General features: G+C 46.5%; 2 protein-coding genes across 3 annotated transcripts in view; one reads left to right on the top strand and one right to left on the bottom strand.

Annotated features, from left to right (window-relative positions):
- Nucleotides 1–16,594: 16,594 nt before the first annotated feature.
- On the bottom strand, nt 16,595–27,166 carry hmmr (hyaluronan-mediated motility receptor (RHAMM)). Of its 2 annotated transcripts, none has more exons than XM_035532012.1 (19): nt 27,084–27,166; nt 24,097–24,192; nt 23,889–23,968; nt 23,680–23,757; nt 22,482–22,670; nt 22,243–22,329; nt 21,842–21,953; nt 21,427–21,492; nt 21,282–21,355; nt 21,122–21,192; nt 20,660–21,027; nt 20,408–20,556; nt 19,659–19,873; nt 19,403–19,519; nt 19,162–19,320; nt 18,789–19,049; nt 17,878–17,950; nt 17,583–17,759; nt 16,595–17,444 (listed from the first exon to the last, which is right to left on the bottom strand). In XM_035532012.1, exons 1-19 carry the CDS (start codon nt 27,124–27,126, stop codon nt 17,253–17,255), a joined length of 2,607 nt encoding a protein of 868 aa, XP_035387905.1. In that variant the 5' UTR covers nt 27,127–27,166; the 3' UTR covers nt 16,595–17,252. The 2 variants fall into 2 exon arrangements, with proteins under 2 accessions (XP_035387905.1, XP_035387904.1); XM_035532011.1 differs by lacking the exon at nt 27,084–27,166 and adding an exon at nt 24,812–24,945.
- LOC113581496 (GPI ethanolamine phosphate transferase 2-like) overlaps nt 26,469–27,177 on the top strand; it is a 32,378-nt gene continuing 31,669 nt past the window's right edge. The window contains exon 1 of the mRNA XM_027016675.2: nt 26,469–27,168. Within this exon, the coding sequence (XP_026872476.2) occupies nt 27,015–27,168 (154 nt within the window). The 5' untranslated portion in view covers nt 26,469–27,014. The remainder of the gene's footprint in view (nt 27,169–27,177) is intronic.

Here is a 27,177-nt window from a genome sequence, read left to right as displayed (position 1 = left end):
GTTTTGGTTATGATGGGACTTAATTATATTTGCACAGAGCAGCCAGTGTGGAACATGAATAAGAAATCCACAGAAGGTGAGAAACAAAGTAATAAAAGCTGAAATGCTGAGCGACCCCCTACTGCAGCACGGTAGGACTTGGAACATCACCAGCACTCACCAGCAGATCACCGTAAAGCCAGTCAGTTTGCGAAGCACCAACAACACCAGGACCACCAATAGTGGAAGACGGTTAATCCAACCACATTTCCCAGAAGGTTCTTTGAGTGTCTGGAAGGCCTCAGCTGGTGGGGGGGGGGGATTCCTGATGGGACGGTAGACAACCGTGGCGCACCTGATTGCTGATCAGTAAGTTGGGCGGGGCCAACACACCCCGGGCTGTTCAATTCGAACACAAAGTCGAACATTACCAGCATGCGATTACCCAAGGGCCTATAATTCCATCCGAGTGGAGAAAAACATTTCGGAGCTTAGCGGAGGCTTTGCGACGCATGGCATTTCAGGAGGTTCCAAAAGTGACAAACAATTTATCATAGAGACGGAGCAAGTGAGATTGCAGCTCTGAGTAATAACCAGCCTTGCCGCCACCACTTAGTGGGAGTTAGACAGCGGAATGAGAAGCCTACATGAAGAGAGCATTACGCAGACCTGCCAACAGACAGGCGGGTGGCCCATGCGCAAAAAGAAAAGCTAATGAGAGTGAGAGCGACATTGAAAATGAGCATAAGAAAACCCAAGAGCACAGAGCAACACAGATGAGCGCTCCAAAGATAATATTGCTTTTTTTCCGCTCGGAGACGCAGGGGAGAGTAGATATAGCGCTGATAATCAAATCATAAATGATCCAGATCATAAACATCCAACAAGCCAAAAAAAAACAGTCTTTATAAGGAAATGATTAACAGACCTTCCCGCAGGAACAGTATTTCAACCCCTGTAATCCTTGGCCAACGTGCGTAAGGCACAAAAGTTCCTCCAGTATTACGCCGAAAGCAACTCACAGTGATACCGAATAAACCGTGAGGTGCATTTGCGACATTCAGACTATTCCCCACATTACCAAAAAGAAGCAGCACTGAGTTCCTCGTGTAGGAGTAAATTGAGGTGGGCAGTCTCTCAGGTAACTCGCCTCTCGCCCCTTTTCTCGGCCGTCAGCGGGCCGCTATTACGGGGAACAAGATCAATTGTACAGTCAGATGTGATTTAAGGAAGCAGTCGTCTGCATTTGCTCGCCACGGAGCTCATCTCATTGTGTTTGCTTGCTCGTTGAGATCAGAGGGCCAGTGAATTCAGAGCCTCATTTCCATAAATGCTTCCCAAGTTCCAGAATGAAGAGCTCTCTTGCGCACATCTCCCATCAACACACTTACTCAACGGGGTCTTATTCGACAGACAAAAGGTCCGCCTTTAAGTGACACGTTTAACACAGTAATGAGCGCAATTTTCCATTAACACTTGTGGCCGGGATGTTACATGGTAAAAACAGGTTCTGTGCTTATAGTTGCAGGGAAAGATGTTTTTTTTCTCCCACAGGTTAAATGTGACGGGTTTCTTTATCCTAGGAGGTCTTGGGACCAGACACATGGTCAGCACAAAGCCAGAATCGGCTAACACAAAGCGTGTCTGTCTGACCTTCAGAACTCTATGGAGAGGAAATATTCGAAAGCTCAACCAGGCGCGTTAATCTCCCGTCCGCCACCATGCAGATATGCTAAGGGGGATCGGTGCGGACAAGGCAGGAGCACGGCCATTTGTGCTTGTGCACCTCAGAGGAACAAATCCACCCCCGGCTCTGCGTATCCGTGGTAACGGAGTCGGATGCCTGGCACACCTTCTCATTACCCCGGCGACCGGACATATTTTACAGCTCATTCACTTTCCCGCTTCTGCTGTAAGTATTCCGACTGGGATGGAAGAAGTACCAGGGTTACGACGGAATGCTGACAGGGAAAAAATATGGTGAAGTTTACAGACATCATTAGCACAAAAATCCCGGCGAATGCCGGACACCTTATTATCCACCTTGTTCAGTCCGATGGCCATCACGGCAACGCTAACGCACCATGCCTCACTGAATACCAAATCCGTGTTTGCTGTCTAAGGGTACTGCTGGAGATCGACAGCGCACATCTTTACTCATCAATATTAGTGGGAGAACTGTGTTTGATTGGGCGTGGCAGAAAGATCACAAGGTCAACCATCAATTTACTCTTAGGAGATTTACTCTGTGGTAGAGTGGGATGTGCGCATTTCAGCCACAGAGGCTCATACTGCATGCAGTGGGCATGGGCCTGAGATTCAGCACTTTCAACCACAGCAAATGGATGGGATTTCCTCTCTTACATATGCAATCTCTCTCTCTCTCTCTCTCTCTCTCTCCCACAAAGACATACACCCAGTCACCCAAACACAAACAACCACACCACACTACACATGCATACTTGTGTGAGTGCAAGATATCCAATTCTAACAACAGTCAGAACAAAACATTTAACACTCAAAAAAATCCCACACATTTACATCCAACTTGGCATCAGTTTCTGGCACCCCAGGATGATGCATTGGTCTCAGGTTCCAAAAGTTCTTGCTAAATAAATCCTATGTTATGGCATTTGTTCAATAAATCTCATCCGTGCATTTTCATTGATCATCTCTCATTAACTGGGGCTGCAGCTGGCCGGGTGTCCAACTCTAATCAGCAGCCGCTCCAACAGGTTGCGGCCGCGGCAAGACCCGGCCCCTCATGGGACCCAAAACCGTCCGGAAACCTGCTGCTCTCCAGAATTCTGCATCCTAATTAACCACTGTAAGTGTTCCCCAATTACAGTGGGAAATGGAACAAAGTCCAAATTGTATTATGACCACAGCAAAATGGGTTTGTGTGTGTGTGTGTTTGTGTGTGTGTGTGTGTTTCTGCCTCCTCTTAGTAAGGAACACTGATGTAGGCTCTACTAGCTAATTAGGTAATGAGCACTGATTACAGCTCTGATTTGCCATGTCCTCTCCCAGATCCAACATTCCCCCCATGCTGACTCATCTCCTCCTCTCACTGAACTTGGTCTTCAGCTCCACCGCAAACACAGATACGTACACCACACACCCCACACCAAAGGATAGACCAAGTTAGCCAATGCATACTTGCAGCTTTTAAAATAGCATTTGATTTGATCAAGTTTGACAGAAAAACAAATAACAATGCACGAAAAAAAAAGCTTTTACTCTTTGTAAACAACCATGTAAAATGAGTGAAATGAGTTAAAACAAGAAAAAAAAAAAAGTCCTTTAAAAACTCATGCAAGTCATGCGGGGAAAAATATTTGTTTAGGGAATGCAACTGTCACACCAAGGAACGCAGAGGAAGTGCGTGCGGGAAGGATGTGAAAGGTGAAAATGAGGGGCAGGGAATAGAAATGGCTTCAGCTCGGAGAGGTTCAGTGCCCGGAGCCACACGTCATCCCGAAAGGGTTCCTGGGCAGCCATGGAAATGCACTCTTTCCATCCCACAGTTTTAAACAAAATTCAGATAATTACAATTTTTTTTTCCTCTTCCAGGATGTCACCTTTTTTTCCCTTTTGCCGCCGTATCTGTGAGCGGCTGCGGTTGGATCTGCTTTCATCTTTGTACCGTCTCTCTCTCACACACACACACACACACACACACACACACAACTCATGGCGAGACCCTGCCCACACCTGCCTCTCTGCATCATGGGAACAAGCAAACACTAGGCTAACGTTACCTCCCTTTTGTTGCCCATTAAACCTGCCTGAGCCTGAGACACATGGCTACCTACAAGCATGACTTTCGAAGTCGATTCACAGTCAACGCGGGCGACCGTGTGCGTCTACCAACTCTTTACTCTTAAAGGTGTGGGGAGGGAACGGCAGGTCACGGCACTAAATGAGTTTCCTCTGCCGAGGCCTGTGGGGTTAGGTGAAAGGGGACTAATGATTCAAAACGATCCAGAACAGCAGCAGCAGTGTAAACAGCTGGTGGAGCGAGAAGGTTGATGACACAGAGATGTGGAGTGCCCTTGGAGAGCAGACGCAGCTGCAAATCAACGCACGCTTGAGAATAATCTCTCTCTCTCTCTCTCTCTCTCTCTCTCCCGATCTCTCTCTCCATCTCTGCCCCTGCCAACCCAGGCTCTCCCACGAATCGCCACAGACAGCATCCCTATACATATTTAACACCCCGCCAGCGAGAAGAGGAAGGGTGGAAGGTCTGACAAGAGAAAACAGAGACAGAGAGTGAGTTAAAGATGCAGGGAGGAAGGAACCCATCCATCAGTATCTTCTTTGCCCCACTGCCCCTGTGCATATGCCATCAACCAAGCTCTGCCACTTCCTGTTCGACCTCGGCGTGCTCCAGACCGAGCGGACGGCGGCCGGCTGGCCGGCATGGTGGGCTGGGGGTGGGGGGGCCGGCATATTCTCCCTAACTACCCAAAAGGTAGGTAGCCATCAGCCAGTGCCCGCTCTGCGTTGGCTTGTCGAAGGTTCATTAAGAACCCTTTATGGAGAGCAGAGCTACGCTGCCCTGCCTCAGTGCCGCGATGGTCCCATCCGCGCGGTAATGAGTCTGGGTCTGTTCCAGGGCCCAGCGTGAGCCTGTACGCCATAACGCGTCTTCAATGGTCCACTGGTGACAAGCCCACTCATTCACTCCACATGATTGCAGGCAGAACTCAGAACTCAGAACTCCCATTAAATTTCAGTTAAGTTTCAGCACAAAAAACTGCTGAGAGAGAGAGAAAGTGCAGTGTGATGGGGGGGGGGGGGACCCTTCCATTCTTTCGTCACTATTATAGTGCAACAATGTATAACATGTGTGAATGTAAATCCATGACACATAACACAGCTACTAATTACTTGTTTTCCTATTGCAGTACCAAGGCCGACAAGTACCAGATTTTTGTTCTAAATAATCTAGTGTTATTCAAGCACGCTATAAGCATGCACACCAGCCTATACAACTTAAAGAAAAAAACAACTCAACTGGATTTCCCCCAGTCTCTTATAATACTTTTATTACCAATTACAGAATAAACTAATTAACGACCAGAAACTACTTTCTTATTGCTCTGTTTGATTAATGAAGTTTTCCTTAGAAATCCTTTTAAACTGCAATTAAGCCAGTTTCACTACTCCACCTGATTGCTTTTCTTTTAATTTCTTTGTCATTTTCAATACGCAATATTTAGGAGTATAATTAATTTCTGTCCATTCACACAATAGATTCATTAAATTGGGACATTTCTACTTATCATTTCCCTAAAGGTATTCACATATAATTTTCTACTCTATTTCGGGGCATATATAGGACCTTTTTGCAGAGAGTAATCAGTGGGACTTCAGTAATCATACTGGACTGTCTCCTCAACATTCAGAGTTAGTTAACCTTACAACATTTAATTGGAGAATATTAATTTTAATTCAATTGAACGATCTATTTAACAGTCCATGGTAATTGTGCTCAGCTTGAGAGGTTCAGAAAGGTGATTATAGGAAACAAATGAAATTAAGAGCGCCCCCTTAATATGCGCATTTCTTAAAATACACACACACACACACACACACACACACAACTTTGCAAACCGGCTTGAGCTTGTTCATTTAAATTACTTAAACATTTTTTTCATTGCTACGCAATGGTACAAGAACTAACAAACAGATGTTCATTTTCATTCATTAGTCATGTGCAGACATAAAACAACAATAAACAAAAGAAAAAAAAGTCCAACAAAACAGAGGAGGAAGGTGACTAACGATCAGCTTCAGAACTACCTTGTGTATAAAGGCAACTGCTTTTCCTATCGAAAGAGAAATTCCACTCTCTATTCAAAGACCATTACCGCCCTATAAATATTGATCCTTTTGGTATCTCTCATTGGTTTGCTCGTCACAGATCCATATATATCTATCTGTCTGGGACTGGTGGCAAGCCAGTGCAGAATGCAGCCAATACGCTAAACTCCACTCAACATTTTCTTAACAAATACATCAACGCTCTTGGTTTAAGGAGCACAGATGCGACTGCAGTGCAATACTGCCACCTACTGGTGACAGGCCAGTCGGCTAATCATGAGCAACTGCACTAGAGATCTAAGCAGAGTGAGGTGTTACCTAGTGCCAAATGGTAGGATTCACTATGGAAAAGCTATACTGCGCAAGCGAAACGACCGTCACGTATTTAATGTGAATGCCAGCGTGTCAGAATACAAACACTATATTATTCAAGAGGCTTTTCGTTGTCATTCCAGCTATATACAAGTGAAACAAAACGACGTTCATTTAGGTCCGCGATTGAATACAAAAGAACAAGTGCAAACAAAGCGCTGGCTGGTTTATAAACACCAATTTTCCAGGAATAACTCTTAACTCGGTGATACAGGCTGTTACGGTCGTGGGAACGTGCTTTTACAGCGCATTCCTGGTCTTGGGCTCAGCATGGCCAAGGATTAACTCTTCAAAAGCACTTTGGCTGGCAGACATTTTCCACTAGAAACACCAGAAGAAGCTGCCGGTGTAGCCGCTCCACTGCACTATTCTTAGCATAGTCTGTCTCGCAACGTGAAGAGTTATTTGCAATTTCCAAACGAATTCCCTATGAATGTTTCACCCAGTACAAGGCGCTAATCGGGTCTGTGGGTTCTATTCGCGTCGTTGGTGAGGCTGGGTACGGAGCTTTTATTGTTTTCCTAGCTTTGTGAGCAACCAGGACGCTGTCGCTTTAAAGACGCGCTCCTGGAAATGGAAGGATGGGACTGTAACCTCGAAATCGCCCAGCTTTCAACACCTCCGTGTGTCAGAATGATGGAAACAGCTGCAGGGGAACGAGAACCGGCGTCTGGGGTGCCCGAACCCAAGATCTATGTAACACAATCTACCTGTTCCCACTACCCATCAGATGCACACACACCAGGGGTAGGCATATACTACGATATATTCCATAGGAATTGTGTAAAAATAAATTATTATTATTATTTTTTTTAAAAAACGTCTAATGAGTATGCAAAGCATTGCAAATGTGTATTATATGAGAAGGATGTAATCGTTTGAAGCCAGATGTGCTTATTCGGTATAGTGTAGCGAGAAATGGTGTTGGGAAACAATGTGGACATGATCTAGCAAAAAAGAAAACTGAACATAAGGCCGGAGCGAGACTCCAGGCAGGGCTCCGGCTAGGAGACCAGGACAGAGGATGCTCGAGCGGGCCTAGATGGGCCTTGATATGGAGCTGAGGACAGGGGCCGACACTAATAGATCACCTCTGGCTGACAAGCAGCTCAGTAATGGCAGTTTATCACAGTGAGGCAGCAGGCGGCACATTCTGGTACTCCCGCACACGCACGCGCGCACGCACGCACGCACACACAAAAGGAAGCAAACCCGAGCGCACAAACACACATACATTAGAATGACATTCGGAGAAAGGCTAACAAACACCTCCCCTACAGACAGATTTGTAAAGCCTCCTGAGCTAAAAACCACACAAACTTCAGCCATCTGTCTAAATACACTGCTGATGCACCGCCAGCAGGCGGAGGGGGCCCACCTAGCGCCGCTACATCACTTCATATTTATAACACCTCCCCATTTTTTGCGTTTTACGAGTGTGCAAGCTTAAGAACGGCCAGGACGCAGAGTGAGAGAAACCAAACTAGATGAATGGTGATTGAGCGATCTATGGGAGGCTAATTCTACCCATTTGCGCGGCCAAGTCATTATCTCCGAAAGGCGCATATTTATAAATGACCTGCGAACGAGGGCTTTCAACATTCCTCAACCATTAAGTGAGTGTAAACTACTTTTCATCTGCTTGCTTGATGGAGGAGGCAGTTTATTTGCTACCTCGGACCACCTCTTTCCCTCCGAGCCATATCTATGATTAAATCGTATGTTTTAACCCGAAATTTACTTTGCGCGAAGAAGGGAAAGCGCCAGGCCGATGGCACTTCAGCGGGACACGTTAACTGCTCTGATTATTATCAAGAAGGAACTATCGCTGTTTCATATTTATCGCCGTGTCCACTTTTCATTATGGTGTTCATTACGGGGCATAAATAATGTACATAAATGTGCCCGCACCACTCCACACTCCATAATATTGCCGAGCGATATCCGTCTTGTCTGTAGTTATCAGACATTACCCTACTGAATTATATCTATTAGTTGCCTTTCCGGCTTGCTTTCTCATCAGCCATTTCTGCAGCGACGCCTGCATTAACTTTTAGGTTTATTGCATCTTCTTTACCCAACACAGACCATTAATCTGGTTAATGGCTACCGTGACCCCTTTCATCCAATTTCATAAACTAAAAAATATTAATAAAGCACAGTAAAGCACCCATTGTACAGAATCTTTTCATAAATCAGAAGGTCCTTTTAAATGGCGTGGATGAAAGGTATGCTGCAGCTTATTCTGAGTTTTTTAATTTTTATATTTCAGCCCCAGAAGCTTAAATCAGAACAAATTAGTCCACCCCCCACCCCCCCACTTTTTGCTCTGCTAAACAATGCAAAGCTTCTTTTTAGGGTGGTCATTCTAAAAAGAGTGAAGTGTTTTGTTATGAGGTCTTACTTCATTACTTTTACTGTAGCTGGGCCTTGGAGGTGGGTGGTGATGTTCCCTGTAGGACTGGATGCTACAGTAATGTTTCTGACACAGTGTGGAACCATATCCAAGGTGAGGTGCTTAAAATCGTTTAAAATTGCAGCTTCTCTACCATTTGTTACAAAAAGGTCAAAGAAAACTGGCGTCACTGTATTGATGAGGATATGAGAGCATTACAGCAGGCAGACCTGGTAGTCGACAAGATTAGGAATTATGGCCTTGACTGACCTGGATCCAAGTCCCTGGAATCAGCTAGAGCCTGGGCATGTTCAGGGAGAGACGTCTCCCTGCCTTTCTCTCCCTCCCAACTTTAGTCCTTAGCAGCTTCTATGCCAATGGAGCCAAGGCACTGGCCATTACTCAATTGGACCAGCAGACAAATTTACTTGTTTCCAAAGACAATTAAGCACCTAGCAATGTAATTTCAGAATACTGCCCTTACATACAGTGAATTCAGAAAGAATTATTTATTTAATGCTTTGCAGAAGCTCCTTTACAGCTGCAAATCTTTTGCGATATGTCTTTACAAGTTTTGCATACCTGGATTTGGACAGTTTGTCATTGCTCCGTCAGCCTGGAACCTCAGGTCCCTCTGCAGATGCTTGATCGGATTTAAGTCGGAGCTTTGGCTCTGCCGCTCAAGGACATCCAGAGATTTGCCCCAAAGTCACTCCAGTGTCATTCTGACTGAGTACTTCAGGTTACAGCCATGTTGGATGGCAAAATGCCGCTGCAGTCTGGAGGACGTTCTCTGTAAGGATGTTCCTATATTCAGCCGAATTCATGCATTGTCTCCCTGTCCCAGGTGCTAAGAAGCATGATTCAGCCACTGTAAGAATGATCCAGTTGAAATGCTGTGCGTTTTTCACCTGACAGCATTTGCTCTTCTGCCCAAAGAACCCACATTTCAGATCACTGGACCAGAGAACCTTTGTCCACTTGTTGCAGGTCTTTTACATGTCATTTAACCAAATCCAAGAGGGCTGTCATATGCCTTTTTCTCAACAGTGGTTTTTATCTTACCCCTCTGCCATAAAGGACCGACTAATTGAGAGCCAAAGAAAGAATTGTCTGTGCCATAGGACATTTGGAGCTGTTCGAGAGATACTATTGGGTTCTTTATTTCAGCTAACTGACCAAGGCCCTTCTCGCGCTAGTTACCAGACATGACGAGACAGCCAGCTCTAGAAAGGTTCACGTTTAGGGCAAGTTTCTTATATTTTAAAAATGTTTTAGGTCTTTGTCCTGATCTTTGTCTCTCCATAGTCTGATCGCGGACATCCGCAGAGTTCCTTGGACAGCGCTGGGTAAATTATGACCCATTACAGACCCAGGTGTGAGCCTTTCCAAACTATGAAAAATCAATTCACATTGCAACAGGTGGATTCCAAATGAGCTCTGGCCACATCACAGGGATAATTAAAAGCAAGCAGAATGCACCTGACCACAATTTGTAGGTCCACAACAAAGGGTCCAAATGGTTTCAGCTTGTGATTTTTATTTAATTTTCAAAACTCTCTAAAATGTTTTCCCTTCATTATGGGTGATTAAGAATTGATTGATGGGTAAAATGTGATTAGATCCAGTCCAAATCAAGCCCACGAGACAATAAAGTGTGCATCAAGGTGTGAATATTTTCTGAATTTACTGTAGATGAGCGAATCCTTGGATAATGCTGGAAGAAACCAAATGACATACATCTTTTTTTAAGAGTACCATCAGAGTCAGATCCAGAATCACTTTACTTGGCAAAAGTCCTCAGTACACAGGAGCACCTTGGCAGAAGACGGCATGAACATATAACATACAATATTGTGACAATACAATGCAAACACTGAGACCACATGTAATACCTCTACTTTCAGGAAAGTTTAGTCCTGCTTATTTGTTATTGGTGGTTTGTTAAGAAGGGTGATTGCCACTGGGACGCAAAAATGGTTTACGTTCTGTCTGGTTCTAGTTTACCAGCACGCTTGGATGACAAAACCGGTAATGGAGAGGAACTCATAGAACTCAGCTGACATACGGAGCTGTGCTGCTAAATGTCTGTCAACCTGCCAAGCATGAAAATCCTTAAGATGGCACAACTAGGTTCTCAACGAAACCTGTCACTCTGACAAAGATCTGGAGGTTTTTTGGTAAAAGCATACAGGCCATTAGTGAGCTTGCTGCACTAATAAAGACAATACATAAATATTATTAAATACAAGGTGCTGTTTACTCCACAGTTTAAAAAGAAGTGACATGAAATGGGAAATGGACACAGCTAGTGAGGTGAAGAGCCCTGTACCTGCTGTGCTGAACAATGCTGCACACCACTGGAGCTCTGTGTGTGCACAAACACAAACAGACACACACACACACACAATGTTTGTGTTCTAGAGGAATAGTATTCATCTGGAAATATTATTTCCAGATGACCATATCTGGTCAAGCACAGGCTGCATCAATGAGCCCCTGGTGCAATAAACCAGTATCGGACATAGGGCACCGCACACAAGCAAATCAGCATAACTGCACATCACAGCATGGATGTTAAAAAAAAAAAAAAAAAAAGCACCTACTAGCGTTCTATGGCGAGATCAGAGGGACAAGGCCGGTACGTGTCTCATCTAATTCTGTGCACGTTGGCGTGTGTGGATTTTAATATCAAAGTCCATCTCTTAAGAGGAGTAGTCAAGCTCTCATTACCTTGCAAGAAAGAAAGTCAGGAAGCACACCTGCCAACTGTAAAGCTCATTTACCTAAATGAAGCCGGGCTAACCGTGGAGACGGGGGGGGGGGACCAGCGGCGTGGGGCAGACTGCCACCAGGACGGCGGATTGTCAGGAATGCCGGCTTTGATCTTCCTGCTTACACTTGATGTCAACCCCACCTACCCTCCACTCCAACCTACATCAGTCTAGGTGGTGGGCACACTAATGGTTTGATGACGGCTATTAATAAAGGATGTGTGCGCATTGTCCAGGTGTAACTTAGGACTCTCAAATTAGCATTAAGATAATAACTTGTTTGATTTGTGTTCGTGTCTTTGATTAAACTGTAAAGCACATGATTGTTTTCGGAAGGACGCAACTTTAGGCTAGGTCAAAACTCAAGCTAGCAGCGAACACCCTCTTCCTGTTTCTTACCCTTGGCAAGCCCAGTCATAGTGTAAGTGGCAAATGGATTTAATTTGAGAAATTAGCAAACAGCAGGACTCAGGAGCCCCACAGGTGTCGCGGGCCAAATCCCCTCTTACCAATTTAAAATAATGACATTAAAACAAAGGCCGTCTGTAGCGCAGAGGGATAATGAAAGCATGCGTTACGCCTTCGGTGAAGTTTGCTTCAGCGTTCGGTCTGACCTCCTACGGCGAAGATTTGAAACGCAAGGACGGGGGGGGGGGTGGAGGAGGGGAAATCATCAGAGCCTTGCTACTGTTACACAGTGGCTCTCATCAGCACATCAAAGACCTCGGGCAGCATCGACAGTCCACTGAAGCACGGGCTTTTGTGTTGGTCACATTATACATCAGCAAACAAATGATCACCATTGACTGACCCAGCATGGCGCGGCCCACGTTCAGCAGCTGAAAATAAAGCTAAAAGAATGTCGACAAAGGCATTCGCCCGCGCCGCTATACAGAGCAGCAGCATTCGTGCAGGCAAAAAAGAAATACAATAATCAGATTTTATTCTCCACTGCAAGTGACAAAATTGCAGGTGTCGAAAATTCGTCCCATGTATTTCTGGAACACCCACAGAATGCGCACACACGGGTGCGGGAGGCCAAAAGAATAGTTACAACCGCTTCCTTATTCTTCTGATCCTGACAGCTCGGTCCTGGGTTGGTCCAAGCCAAGAGGTGACTGAGTGTAGGTACAAGGCAGGTGTTATTAACAAAGTTGATGGTGAGGGTACAGAGTATGAACATTATTTGCAGACTCATATTAAAGGTGAAGTTGGCATTAATATTGGCATTCTGGATAGCTGTACAGTGACGCAACTTGTTAGGTATCCACCTGAGACTCTTCAGTGCACAGGAAAGGACCATCTGCTCCAGATCTTGGGTTCTGTATTCCCACACGAGCGACCCCAGATCAGGTCCCTAAGGGCCCAGAGCACCAGAAGGCTTCGTTCAACGCTAATGATCCGCCCCGACCTCTGATCCACACCACGCTTTACCATGTCATCAAACTCCCACTAGCCGACAGGCCAGCAGAAACTCGCGTGACCCCAGCCTGTCTTCAGGCAGCGGGGGCAGGCTCCGTAGGCCGCGCAGTGCGTACGGTCCCGAGACGGAGCGCACGCAGGGGGTCCCCATAGGGCCGGTCCGCCCAGATCGATCGGCCCCTGCGGCATGCCCAGCTGAGACGCCACGTGCACATCGATTAATCCCAAACCCTCCCCCCCCTCGCCTGGCTAGCGGCCTTCCTTACCCCGTCAGAATCATTACACTCCTGGCTGCTCGATAACGTGAAAAGCGAAATAGAATAAAATAAATAACGCCCCCCCCCCCCCCCCCCCACCGCCCCTTGCTGGACATATCCTAGCAACTGCAGGGCTTGCGGGGGACGGCATTCAGGAGAAGCAACTCGTCCACGCCGTTCCAGGAGGAGCAAAGACGTGCAGGATCACGCGGTGGCGTCCGTGCTCGCTCCCTTCCACCGGAGAGAAAACGATGTGGCGCCGTCCTGGCCAAAACACACAGAGCATCGCGAGGATAACGGGGGTGCAGACAGCTCAGTGAGAACTCGAAGGGCCCGGCTCGTTCACACGGAAGCACGCGCTCAGCCACGCCTGCGCGGTTCGATGGGGACTAGCCTCCCCCAGCCTCAAAGGGAGGGTGGGAGCGAGTGGAGCTGTGAAGCTCTGGAGGCAAATGTGAATAATTCTCAGGGGAAGAAAATACTTTTAACACCAACATCAGTCAAACTTGATCACTTGGCAATAGGAAAATGAGACAACAGCTCAGTTTGGGTGATTTACTTTCCCTTTCTACCTCGCCAGGTTTGGGACTGAGAGGGCAATTACGCCCCATTTTCAAAATCCCCTTTTCCGTGTAAAGGAATAAAACGGAGTCATGCATGTGTCCCACCCCCCCTTGTCTTTTCCATGGAGATTTGTCACATCAAAAAAATAAATAAATGTAAAAACACACAGCCATTTTCCTCAACTGTCCAGCGCTTCCCCTCACCGCCCTCCATCACTCCCAATAGCATTCATCACACCCGCGTGACATCAGGACTGTAGGTAGAGAACGAAGCGCAGACAAAAGACAATTTAACAAGCCATTTCAGAGCGGGTCACAGCTTTATGAGACACTCTTTTAGTATTCAGCGAGATGTGCACCATAAAAAATAAATAATTTTACAAAAAAAAAGGACAGAGAAGTGCCAACGTAGACTTGGGCGTATTAACATTTGAGGGAAGGCGGGCCAAGGGAGAGGTCAGGATGTAAGCCGGTGGTGGCGTGCGGGCTGTCACCGCTTGGACAGGGCAGGCGCGGATGTGGAGAGAGCCTGTCAGAGGCCCAGAGGCTGACAGACACTCAGGCCAGCAGCGGCAGGGGGAAAAAGGCAGGCGTCCTTATGCGCGTCCACTCGCTTGGCAGGTCGAGAGCGCCAAAAAGCAATTTGGGCATGCCTGACCACAGCGTCCTCTCCTGCTAAGCGGGAAAAGAGGGGAAATCAAACTAGGCAGAAAACACAGAGTCGGAAACGCACAAGGAAAGTGCTGCAAAACTGTCCTATTCCATGTTTCAAAAGGGTTCGTCAACATGCTGCTAAGAGCTTTACCTATACTGATCATTGCACTAAACAATCTCATAATGAATCGTACTGTATTCGCAAATGTAGTCTGATTACTTTGCTGTTTAAAAGATAATAACTAACTAAGGATGTGACCTTGGAATACATTGCTAGGAAAACCTCTTTTATTCAGTGGCTCTGCCAAGCCAAGGCAGCAGATCTAGGGCATCAGGGTCATATGAGCGGCCTAACGGGTTGGATTAAAGGGATGACCGGGGCTTTACTGCAGGCTGTAGATCCCCATTTGATGTTCCGATGTGCTAAAAGGCGATAGTAAAACATTGCATGCTAAAAAGGTCTGCTGTAGGGAATCAGAACGCGACCGCTTCCCCTGCGGCTCACACTGATGCCTTTGTAACGCCTCTGTAAATCGGTCCGAACTCGGACCTCCAAACTCAAGAGGCATCATGGCAAAAGTACCTTTCATCATCTATTGGGAGGAAACCAATTAATTTAAGGTAACTTTATAAAGAACCCATTTATAGTAATTGTGACCAGCTCAACTTAGAAGCGAGCTCGCTCCGGCTTCCTGTTAGGTTACCACGAACGCAGCTTCCCTGACTGCAAAAGGAAGCCAAATTTGGTTTACGCGTGTATGCTCCAGTCTCTAAAATACACTTGCTATAAACCAAATAAATTAGTTAGTTCATGCAACAGAGATGAGCGCTGGACATTTAGGGTTGGGGTTATGCACCCTCAACCCGTGAATCACATCCAGATTTCTGCCAAGCAGATTCCATCCGCTCAACGCGCACCTAAACACCACTTAGCGAGATGAACTTTTTTTTTTTTTTTTTTTTTTTTTTTTTTAAAAGCCCTGCAACTTTTGGTTTTTCGCTGACGCCACGAAGATCCACGCGACAGGAACTATATTGGACACCAGGACCTGGTCCAATGCCCCGAGCATTTTTCACCTCTGCTGTCTCGGCTGAGTGTCAAATCACCAGGCTGCCATTTTTACACTGTGGGTTGCGCTGTCGGTAAATCACTGCTCCCATATTAAAGATAAACAAAGCAGTCGGACATGGAGGAGAGCAAGCTTGGGTGGTGTTCACGGTCACAGGATTTGACATCATGACCATGGTGCTAGTTGCACCTGCTCTACCAGGTGAGCTTCAGGTACCATGTTATGACCGAGACTTGATTAAAGGCTAAATCTGTAACTGCAAGCTGCCCTGGACTGCTCCCGGTCATTGGGGAGGGGGCAGCCCCTACGCTACTGCTGCCACCCCTGACCCCTCGTCTCACGCTGCCGGCTCCGGCCCGTTTGCCATTTAGCAGCGGCTTAATCTTGTTTGGTCGCCGTTTCTGTCCAGTTCACATGGGTAACTCCAAAATACGGAGTCAGTTTTTCAATGTATTTAGGAATCTTTAATTGGTACTAAACAAAAAATAAATAATGAACGAGAAATACTGCCCCCTAGCTGTTTTCTTAAAGACAGTTGTGGATCAAAACATGGTTAAAGAGGCCCACTGAATAAGGCGAAGCTTAAAGTGATGCGCTGCCACAGGGCCCACCCTTTTAACCATCTGCAGGTGCAGCTGAACACCTCTTCAGAACGGCAGGGCAGAAAGGCCACTGATCACAGAACAGTAGCAACCTTTGCCTGTGAATAACCACAACACACAGCGCAAATTTTTTTGCCCTCGAGTGCATAATTTACTCCAGGATTTCACGTGTATGAGAAGCCAAGCCAGCGAGTGAAGGGCAGGTTTACGTGGAAAAGCAAACCCCCAAGTGCGCCCTGAGCCAGTACCTTAAAACCCCAGGTGCTGCTGCACGTGTAGGCTTGTGAGCTACGATACGTTAGTGCCCTCTGTTGGGCGCCAGTGCAGAAAAAGCCTTAAAGCCGGCTTACTTGTGGATTTACAAAGCCTTACGCCGATGGATTCTGTTCCAGACCTCAAATCCAAAGCTGGGTCCCAGACTTTGTAATGACTAGTAGTTAACTGGTCACATCCTGACATCCCACAAGACTCGCTGGTACAGGAAGAGTTGGAAAGGTGATATGGACTTCAAGGACTGGGAATAGTATGTGATTCTAAAATCCCGGATTTTAGATTTGAGGTCTGGACATGAAATCTTATGCCTTCTGCAAGTTCTATAGCCATTTTAACTTTGGCTGTCCTTTCGCAAAAGTTGTCAAATATTAAGGGCAACGTGAGAAACTTTATAAAAGCAGACTTATTAATTTTTATTTGTTACACACAAACAAGTCAGTGTTCAATTTAATAAATCACTAACAAATAAGATAAAATAAATCTGTGTTAAAAGTTGAAAGGTAACCAATAATTAAATGAATACACGCAAATAGAATTTAACTTGGACTGAGACTTAAGCTGATCAAAAGGTTAAAAATTGAATCAAATTCAATAAATGTAGGAGAATGCAAAAAAAGTTTTTGTATTATATTAAAATAAAAATTAAAAAAAAAAAAAAAAACCCACACACACACACCTCAGTCCTATTTATGCATCACTGATGCTAAAGTTAAAGGACTGATGGGCCCCCAAGCCCACAGTAACTAAAGAGTGTGGTGTTTAACATATTTTAGTCTTGGTAGAGCAGAATAAGAACTCTGAACAGGATCTATATTACCACAACTTGCGCCTTTAAATATCACGGAAAAATCATTCGCCATCCTTTACCTTCTAAATGTTCTTTCCAATGAAGTCAAACTAGATTTTCAGTTTAACACACATTACCATCAACAATTTCAGATGTCCATTAGCACTAGAAAACTCTGGGCACAAGGACTGTGGCGGTTAAGACGCTAACTAATTGTTTAAGTGGTCATTTCTCAGCAAATTACTATCCAAGAACTGCTAACTTTACCAGCGTCTCTATACTCGCCCTATCGGAGAACTGCGATTGGCTGGTGGTTCTTTGAGCCTGTGTTTGTCAGGCTGGTGGTTCTCCTTGAGCTCGTGCTTGAAGGCCTTGCTGGGATCGAACTTGCGTGGCCCGTGACTGGAGCGGAGCTGCTCCAACTCCCGCTGCTGTTTCCCCACCTGGGCCCTCAGCTTGGACACCTCCTACACACACACACACACACACACACACACACACACACACACACACACACACACACACACACACACACACACACACACAGGATGAGGACACGCGGCGGGTAACCGCGGCACTGCGCCTGCTGGCGGGCGCGTTCTGACCTGCTTGAGTCCCAGGTTGTCCTCCTTGAGCTTGACCATGTGCTTGATCTTCTGCCGCTGGTTCTGGTGGCCCAGAAGGTTGGCGTAGGCGTCGGCCAGCTTGCTGAGCTCCGCCTGCGTGGAGCCCTTCTCGCTCAGCAGGGCGTCCCGCTCGGCTGCGAAGCCGTCCAGCTGCTCCTGTGGAGAACAGGCAACGGACAACGCCAATGAGCGGAAACCTTAAGGAGCGGAGGCACGCCCACAGAAGACTGCACGGATTGGAGGGTGGCGTCTCGGCCACGGGACGTAAGCTCACCTGGAAGGGTTTGACTTTAGCGAACAGCTCTTCATACAAGCGTCTCCAGTGCTTGGTGTCGGCGTTAGACGCGCTGTAGACAGGTAGGAACGCACATCACTAACTGAACTGCAACTTTAGCTTAAACAGTGACAGAAAACGAGTTTTTAAACTGAGAGTAACTACCTTTCATTTATTTTCCAGTCCTTTGCCAAAAAACAATAGTAACTGCGTTTTCACATCAGTGAGTTGAGCTAATGAGTGGGTATGTCATGACCAGCTGGGCAAACGTGAACCTGTCTCCTCTCCCACGCCACAAACAACTTTAGAGCACAAAGGACACGGATAAATAGAAGAGTATAAAAATCACCTTGAGCGCAGCAGGCAAAGTGACCTTAAGGAATCCTTGAAAGCCAGACTCTCTGAAAAGCTTGCGCAAATGGTTTGATTCTGCCGAGACTTTTCAAAGCTCCAATTATATACTGCAAAAACTGGTTTGGCACAAAATAAATTTCTCGCAAAACAAGATTGCAAAGCATGTGCCTAGGCAACAAGAATCATCCTATTTATTGCTCAGCTGAACCATTTTACGACAGAGGAACCTGAACCGCATGAGCTGAACCTTATATAGGATAATAGAGAACCTACAAAGAGATGAGAGGAGCAATCTAACACTGGGGAGGGGGGGGGGGGTGTCTACCTACACGTTGGCTTTGTGTGGCAATGTCCCGCTCACTTCTTGACTCATTGGAACAGTTAAAATAAACAATCCTGAGAACGTTCAGGTTCCAAGGCTTCTGGGGAAAACCAGACCCTAATCACATTTCAGCTTCCGGATTCAATTAAATCCGGACAGTGCATTAATTTAACCGGACGGAATTTGGACCGCCGACTCCCCTGGGTTGGCTGGAGCGTGTCCGCGGAGCCCTCACCTCTGCTCCGCTTCCGCCGGACGCAGGCTGAAGCCCCGCCGCTCCCGCTCCACCTCCTGCAGAAGCCACTCCCGTGCCCCGCCCTCGGCCGACTGCCTCTTCTGCCGGGCCTGCTGCAGCTGCTCCAGCCCCCGCTGCAACTCCTCCCGCTCCTGCTCCACCTCCCCCTGCAAGCGGCTCCGCTCGAGGCCGTGAGCCTCTGCGGTGCGCCGGGCCTCCTCCTCGCTCTGGGCCAGCTTGGTTTGGGCTTCCAGCAACATTCTGGAGTCGAAGACACATTCAAACCGCTTTGATCCACCCTCCCTAGACCCCCTGGGGTATAAAGGTGGTGTCTGGGTTAGGCTTTTATGAGCGGACAGGTGTGAAGCCTCACCTGGCGTACTCTTCACGCTCCTTGTCCTGCGTCTGCTGCTGGAGGCGGAGTTTCTCCCGCTCCTCCAGCAGCTGCCGACCGAGGCGGCCCACCTCCTCCTGCAGCTGCTGCCGCTGCGCCTCCGTCTGCTCCTTCAACTCGCTCAGAGCCCGTCTGCCGCTGGGAGGGACGGAGGGAGGAAGGCTCAAGGGCACGTCTCGCTTCCGGTGAGCGGCTGGGCCGGTTGGCGTGCGGTGCTTACCTCTCCAACTCGATGGCCAGTTCTCCGATCTTCCCCAGCGAGCTGCCGTGCTCCTCCTGGATCTTCCTCGTAGCCTCCGCGTGCGCCCCTTCCATGCTCTTCATCTCTGCGTCCCGCCTTAAGAGGGGGATGACGTCACGTCACGGCAGGGAAACGACCGGTAAGCCAAGACACGGGAAGCCAAAATCTCACTCCGCAATCCCGCCAGCCTCAAATGCCTGAGCACCACCCTCTCCCCCACCCTTCCGGCCCCCACCTCTCCAGCTCTGTGCGGTCGCTCTTCACAATCTCCTCCAGTGTGGTGTTCTCCTCTCTCAGGTGCTGGATGGCCTCCTGGTGGAGACGTTCCTGCTCCTCAAGTCGAGACACCTCGTCCAGCACCTCCTCCAGCTCCCCTTCCAGCTGCTTCCTCTCGGCCTCCATATGGTCCCTCATGCCCGCCATCGCGCGGGTCAGGGTCTCGATGCGAGACTGCAGAGGACATGGCTCAGATCAGAGGGGCAGGAGCCGCATGAGATCAGAGGAGCCACCACTCACACTCAATGCCAAGTTGGCGAGTTTTACAGCGTGCGATCAAACAGAATTCCTGCTAGATCACGGCCAAGGTTTACGAGACAGCTCAAAATATATGAGCAATGAGATCACTAGAAAATATTTAATCAAACCAGCATTTGGATAAAATTTTTTTTATATATATAAAATCCCATGTCATGACCTGAGCCAGCAAATCATACCACCTTAACTTCTGACAGGAAATATTAAAAAAAAAAAAAGAAAATATAATTAATTACACACACACACACACACACACACACACACACACACACATATATAAAATTTAAAATGTATATAAAATATGCAATGAAACTTTATTTAGAATATTATCTTGAATTATTATAAAGTTGGTTAAGGCCATGTTTACAATATGCTAATGCTAAACAGATAACAGAACGCAGTTCTGCTAATTATAGTAGTAAATCTGCATAAAGGGAGAAAGAGTGTTACCTTCTCCTCCTCCAGCTGTTCAGCAAGAGTAGCATGCCTCTCCTTCAGCTGTTTATGGGCCTCCCTCTCAGTCATCCTGCTCTCCTCCAGAGAGCTGATATTATCCAGTAGCTCCTGCACTCTCCTCAGGCCTTCCTCCTGTGTCCTCGCTGCTTACACACACGCACGCACGCACGCACGACATTAAAACAGGACAGCCCCGCAGGCGTTAGACCAAAAAGACTCAGTGGGCAGGGTGCGTTACAAGCTCACATTTCTCACTCTCCAAAGCCAGGCAGCGTTCGCCCATGTGAGCCACGCGCTGGTCCAGCTCCTCCTCCGTCCTCCTCAGCACCTCCCTGACACGGGCCAGCTCCTGCTCCTGAAGCCGCGCGGTGGCGCGGGCCTCCTGAAGCTCCTGGGCACCCTGCCGCTCAGCCTCCTCCAGCTTGGCCAGTGCCGCCCGGGAGACCTCTGCCTCGCGCCGACACACCTCCAGCTCCTCCTCCCGCTCGCCGAGGACGCCCCGGCACTCGGCCAGATCCTCCTGCCGTCGCTGCAGTTCCTCCTCCTTTTCTGTGAGGGAGCTTCGGCAGGCGTGCAGTTCTGCCGTGCACCGCTCCAGGTTCTGCTCCACCTCGCTGTGCCAGATGGAAGGCAAAATGGTGGTGGTGGTGGTGTTGGGGGCTCTCCACCCCATCAAAAACTGGAGCTTAAAGAAAAGCAAACTCTTACCAGAGTTTCTCTTGAGACTCAGAGACGCGGCGCTCCGTTGCAGTCTCGTCATGCAGCTTCCCCTTCAGATCCTTAGAAAGAGTCACGTAAACGAATCAGCCGAACACGCGGCATTGGTCAGTCGTGTTAGACTGCCATGCGTTACGAACCGAATCAATACCTGGAGCTCCTCGTTCGCAGCATCGAGGTAGTTCTGCAGAGCCTTGATCTCCTCCCTCAGCTCCTGTATGACAACTAAAAAAGGAAAAACAGAAAACAGTGAGAACGCTGGATATCGACCGTGGGACAGCCCAGACATGTCCTACCGTGCAGCTTGTCCACTTCTTCCTCGAGTTCTTCGTTTTGAGCTTTGGTCTCTTTCCGAAGGTTCTCTGCAGAACAGTAAATCAATGCTAGACATGAGGACCGTGTCCATTTACAGATCCAAATTGTGCAGACTTGCATTGTTATGGCCACCTCTCATTAAACGTGAACACCACCATGGGCGAACGCTAAATATCATTAGCTCACGCAAGAAAATATCCACGAACACTGTTCCCTGTGAAACATGACGCATTCGGTTTGGGGTTTGTGCACTTTGCAGTCCAGTTTCAGAATCCCACCCCTTTCACTCACATAGAAGCTATAGGTAGGCTGCTGCTTCCCTGGTGATCTCCGAGAGCCTAATTATGTACTGTAAAATCCTCCAAAAGCACAAATCAAAGAAAAACTGATGCTCACCGATATCCTTGTTCCTCTCCTGGAGGGCACCAAGATTTGCCTTAGAGGCCTCGAGATCTGTCTCCAGCACCTTCACTTTGCCTTCCAAATTGATCTGCAGGAAGCTCAGTTCCTGTGAGAAAAGCCAGATGTCAGGGTGGCGGCTACACGGGGCATTGGTGGCTAGGAGGGTGATTAGTAAATGAGAAGGTTGCCAGTTCAAGTCCCACCACTGCAAGGCTGCAACTGTTGGACCCCTGAGCAAGACCCTTAACTGTTCAAGTTGTATTCAGTTATAATTGCAAGTCGCTTTGTATAACCGCATCAGCCAAATGCTCTAAATGTACACGTACAGGCATTGACTGTTGCATTACTGCAGAACGCAAAAATAACCGTTGCCTGTCCAAGCATGGTTATCCCACCTTGTCTTTAGCGTCTAGTTTGTTCCTCGCCTCCATCAGCTCCATCGAGAGTGAGCCGATTTTCTTCTTTGTGGTGTCCGTGGAGACCTGCGTGCGTTCACGTGTAATAAAAACAAACAAAAGTTTAAAAACAGCAGCAACAAGAGAACAGGTGCAGCCAGCGAACAGCTTAATGGCCCTCACGGCTGAAGCCAGAACGGACTGAAATACGGCACGTCCGTTTAACGGAGAGACCCGACCTTGGACTTCAGGAACTCGTTGGTTTTCTTCAGCTCGGAGAGCTGCCTTTCCAGAGTCGCCGTGCTGGCGGCGAGCCCAGTCTTCTCCCGCACAGCAGCCAGCAGTTTGGACCCGAGCCTCTTAACCTCCTCCTCCATCGCTAGAAGCCTGCGGTCCTGCTCCCCCCTTTGCTGAACCAGCAACCGGATCTGCGAAGTTCCGCAAGACGGACAAGGTTTAAAGAAACTACTGCAGAGCTAGAGCACACGGTGCAAACGCTTGTAAATATGTTGCATAAAACGCTGCAGTGTTGGGCAGAATTCCAACATTACATATTGCGCAGGGTTCAGCATTAACTTTTTTCCACCGGCTTGCACAGTCAGGTGGGTGACTGAAAAATTCTCCATCTCCCAACCAAATTTCTACTATCCTGAAAAAAATCTTTTAATTTTAAAGTCTTATTCACATACAAATAAGCAGACAAGTTAATTATAGTTAAAATGTATTTAAAGTATTCCAGATGTGCTAGCGGCTTTTTGCACCACTATACACTCGGTGACAGATTTGTGGAGCGGTTTCTAAAATTTGTAGTTCAGACAAAAAAGAGCCATATCTTCCTTGTCAGGATATTCCTTACAAACCCCACAGAACGTGTCGGGTGCAGAGGGGTCAAAATCGACACAACGAAGCTGCGGACTCGCTTTGCTTTGAATTTGCGCCGCATTCCTGAACACCTCGTTCTGATGTCATTTGTTAACAGCTAGAATTTATCATTGGTTTGTTTTGACTGGATGCGCATTTTTTTGTATTATGAGGGATTACATATTTAAGCGAATTGAGTTTGGCATCAGTTACATTGTTGACACACTGTGGCCCCACCCCAACATGAACGGGCCCAACCAGGCAAGCAATTTTTCGTGCTGATGTACAGACGTCGCATTTTATTTGCCCTGGGCAATAGTTACTGTTGAACCCTGTTGAGACCAGCACATGGTTTTATATGTGTGTAAATGTAGCTTTGCATGAAATACGTGGTAGACAAGCAAAAAACAGCAGAATTCTGAATGCATTCTTGTCATTCAGAAATGATACCCCAGTAAACAGTAATAGTTCATTTGTATATTGTAGGTGTCAGCAGTGCTAGATAATTCAACACCTGTCTTTTGGTGAGCTCACAATTTTAATTCTACTTCTAACACAGAAAAGGTGCGTGTATACCTCTTTCTCCAGCAGTTTCTGATGCATCGCCCCTACACTCCCACAGCTTTTGTCTTTCCTCGAGCTTGAACCAACGGACTGTGCGGGGAAAAAAAAGAAAAAAAAAAGAAAGAAAAAAAATGATGTGTACAGTAGGGCAAAGCGCAAAGTGCATGCACTTATATTATTCCAAGCAGACATCTTAAACATCGAACAGACAGAGCACTCACCAAGCCATCCACCGACAGAGTCCTGCGCACTGGAGACATCCATGTGTCCTTTGAGGGTGAAGGTGGTGGTGGTAATGTAGCTAGAGCAGGGGGGTAGGTAGACATATGAGTAAGAGGAACAGATAGCAACACAGCTACAGACACACACGAAATAAAGTGAAACTATTATGGTAAAGACAAAGTCAACTAGACCATCAGTCCTTCTCACATTTCTTGGACTTGAAGCGCTCTGCCTTGTGAAACGAAACGGCCCCTTTTACGTCGCCCGGCTTCACTTCGTAGGTACCGGGTGGAGGAGCACAGCCTGTTAAGGAATATTTACAGTCGTCTCGTTAGCAAAACGCCAACAAACATTTACCACGCCTGAAATGACACATTGAAACGTTGTGCTAGCAAGAAAAAATACGTGAGACAAGGATGGCATCAATTGCAATATGGCTAAACTAAAAAAAATGGCTAGCTAGGTAGGCTAGCATATGCGAATCTGACTTCGTATTAGCTAATATTAGCTGGTTACTTAACGTTAGCATAGCTATCCAAATGATCCAACAGGGTCAAATAACCTGTCTAGCATTAACGTTACTTAGCCAACTAGTAAGCTGTCCAAAACGAAATAAACTTATTAGTTAACCTACTAACTAAACTGGTCGTCATGTTAGGTACCATAACCGACGCTAGCTAGCTAATAGTTTGAAGGCTTCGTGTTGAGCAGTGTCCAAACAAGATAAACAATAACTACTCACGCCAGGACATTTCCGATGCAGTTTCAGCGACTCCGAGTTAGTCAGCTTGGCCAAGCGTTGAGTGTAATGTAGCTAGCGCTAACTAAGCAGCTCCACAAATTTGGCCAAAAAGTGGCGAAAAGGACGCTGTTTTGAAAACGACCCAGACTTTCTGCCTACAGCAACGATCATCATACTCACCGACATGTTCATTGAATCTTTTCAGAGGAGCTCTTGGAAACGACATGATTTCTAATCAGAGCGGCAACGTAATAAAAGAATGAATTTAATAAGCACCAAAACGTCGAGGAGTACAAGTAGACAACACGCAGCAGCGTTAGCGACACCCGCTGGATTTTGAAACTCATATAGCAACCAATGGAAACAAAGGAAAACCACACCGACCAATAAGATCTTGTGTAACGCGACTAGCTTTATCCAATCAGAAAACACGCTGGCCTATACAGAATTTGTATTAAGTGACTGGCCTTATCCAATCAAAACCGCCGTTCGTCTTGCTGCGTCTCCTACGTCCGCCCCATCGGTTTCTGGATGACCTTCAAATAATATTAAAATTGAATAAGTCTGTTTACAAGTTTTCGACATCGGAAGAGTAGCCAGCTAGCTAACGTGCATAATTAAGACCTGAAGTCCGTTTCCCTATTGATTTATAAAGTGCACATTATGGATACATGGATTCTCGACCACGATCGTTCACATTTGCATGTGATTTTAAATAAATGTAGGCCAATGTCAGCCTAATCAATATGCTGTGAGTTTGCTGCACTACAATTTTGCTATATTTGTCCAGACAGAACAGCTGTTCATAGATTTTCACTGACTCTCCACAGAAAGTTAGAGATTTTACTAGTAGGATACTACTACTACTACTACTACTACTACTACAACTACTACTACTGTTAATAATAATATGCAGAAATTTTCACTTCACATTAATATTCATGTTCGTATGTACAATAGATAGACATTCCCTAGAAGCTCAACAGACTGTGGTGACCTAAAGCTACATTTTAATCAACGACCTCTAAATTACTACTAATGTAAAATAGAAACTAAGCCTCAAACCCCAATGCAGAATGATTTAGAGCAAACGAAAAGGAGAATCTCACCAAATTAGATTAGATTCAACTATATTGTCACTGAGCAAATTGCAAATACCAAGCCAACAAAATATAATTAGTATCTAACCAGAATCATAAACAACAAGAAGATATGTAGAGAAAAAGACAATAAAGTAGAGTGACGAGAAAGTGTGAACAATGTACCAATGAAACGCAAGATAAAAGAGACTAGAGACCTGGATTAATGTAGTCCAAGAAAAAGACAAGTCCAAAACTAGTGAGGTAGGGTAAAGGTAAAGTGCAATTATGTGCAAATGTAAAATGAGGTCAGAGACCTGGATTAATGTAGTCCAACATAAAACAAAACCACGGTCAGAGACCTAGAATAGTATAATCCAAAAACAGAACAATGACTAAACTAGAGCAAAGTCCAAGGATGGATTAGTGTGGTCCAGCACAGTATAATCATAATAATCATGTAACAATAATCACTAATATAATCATGAATAATCATAAAATCATAATTACCACCACATATATAAACAGTGCAAATAATAAAGTGCATGTAGACCGTGTTCAAAAGTAGGAAGGAGAAAGGTAATCAGTATGAAACCGGACAAGTACGATCTTTAAGATAACAACGAGCAGAAATCAAATACATGCATTAGTAAACGAAGGCAGCGAGTGCTGACACAAATTGGCCGAACGGGGGCGCTCGCGCATCACCGATCCTCGCACTTCCGCCCCTTTACGCGCTCGCGAATGGAGCCCTCTGCTCGCCGTAACACGGAAAGACACGAACCAGAGGCGGCTCCGGTCATATATATATATATATTTATATGATTGACTAGACGCTCCGTTCACCTTTACTGATAAAAATGGTTTTCAACATGAAGGGTTAATAGGCTGTGGACTCTTTAAAACCAACATGTAAAGTGTCATGGTAACCGGAGACTTGGCTAACTTTGAGTGCTATACAGTTGAGGATTAACGTCAGTTAGCTAGGTTACGTAGGCTGGCTCGCCAGCTGTATATCCTTTATTATATCCTTGACACACTTTAGGAATTGGTTCGAAAGTCACTAACTAACTAGCTAGTTTCTGACAAGGATATGGTCAGTTAACTAGATATTCAGTAGCCCTTCAAACGATGAAATGGCCGTTGCGGCACCTCCGCTGCACTGACAGAAATTTGAGAGTTTATCCAGTTAGTGAACCTTGTGTTAGCTAGCTAGCATCACCAGGCACAAAACAATTAAAAACCAACGCAAACTATAGCTACGCTGGAAGCTTGCTAGTTGGGCATTTTCGTAGCTGTCCACCATGAGACTGAAGGCGTCGGTATTCGCTTTGTTTTGTCTCATAATTGAGTTACTCGGTATTGCCCTTTACCTGAGAGGATTTTTTCCAGTTCCAGTGAAGTCATCTTTATCATCAAAGAGCAAACTATCGGATCAGCCGGCCGAACCGCTGGCGGGTAAGGAAC

Source organism: Electrophorus electricus, chromosome 12, assembly GCF_013358815.1.
Source record: "Electrophorus electricus isolate fEleEle1 chromosome 12, fEleEle1.pri, whole genome shotgun sequence".
Lineage (NCBI taxonomy): Eukaryota > Metazoa > Chordata > Actinopteri > Gymnotiformes > Gymnotidae > Electrophorus > Electrophorus electricus.
Note: the sequence above shows the minus strand (reverse complement) of the source record. Positions and strands in the feature narration are given on the sequence as shown.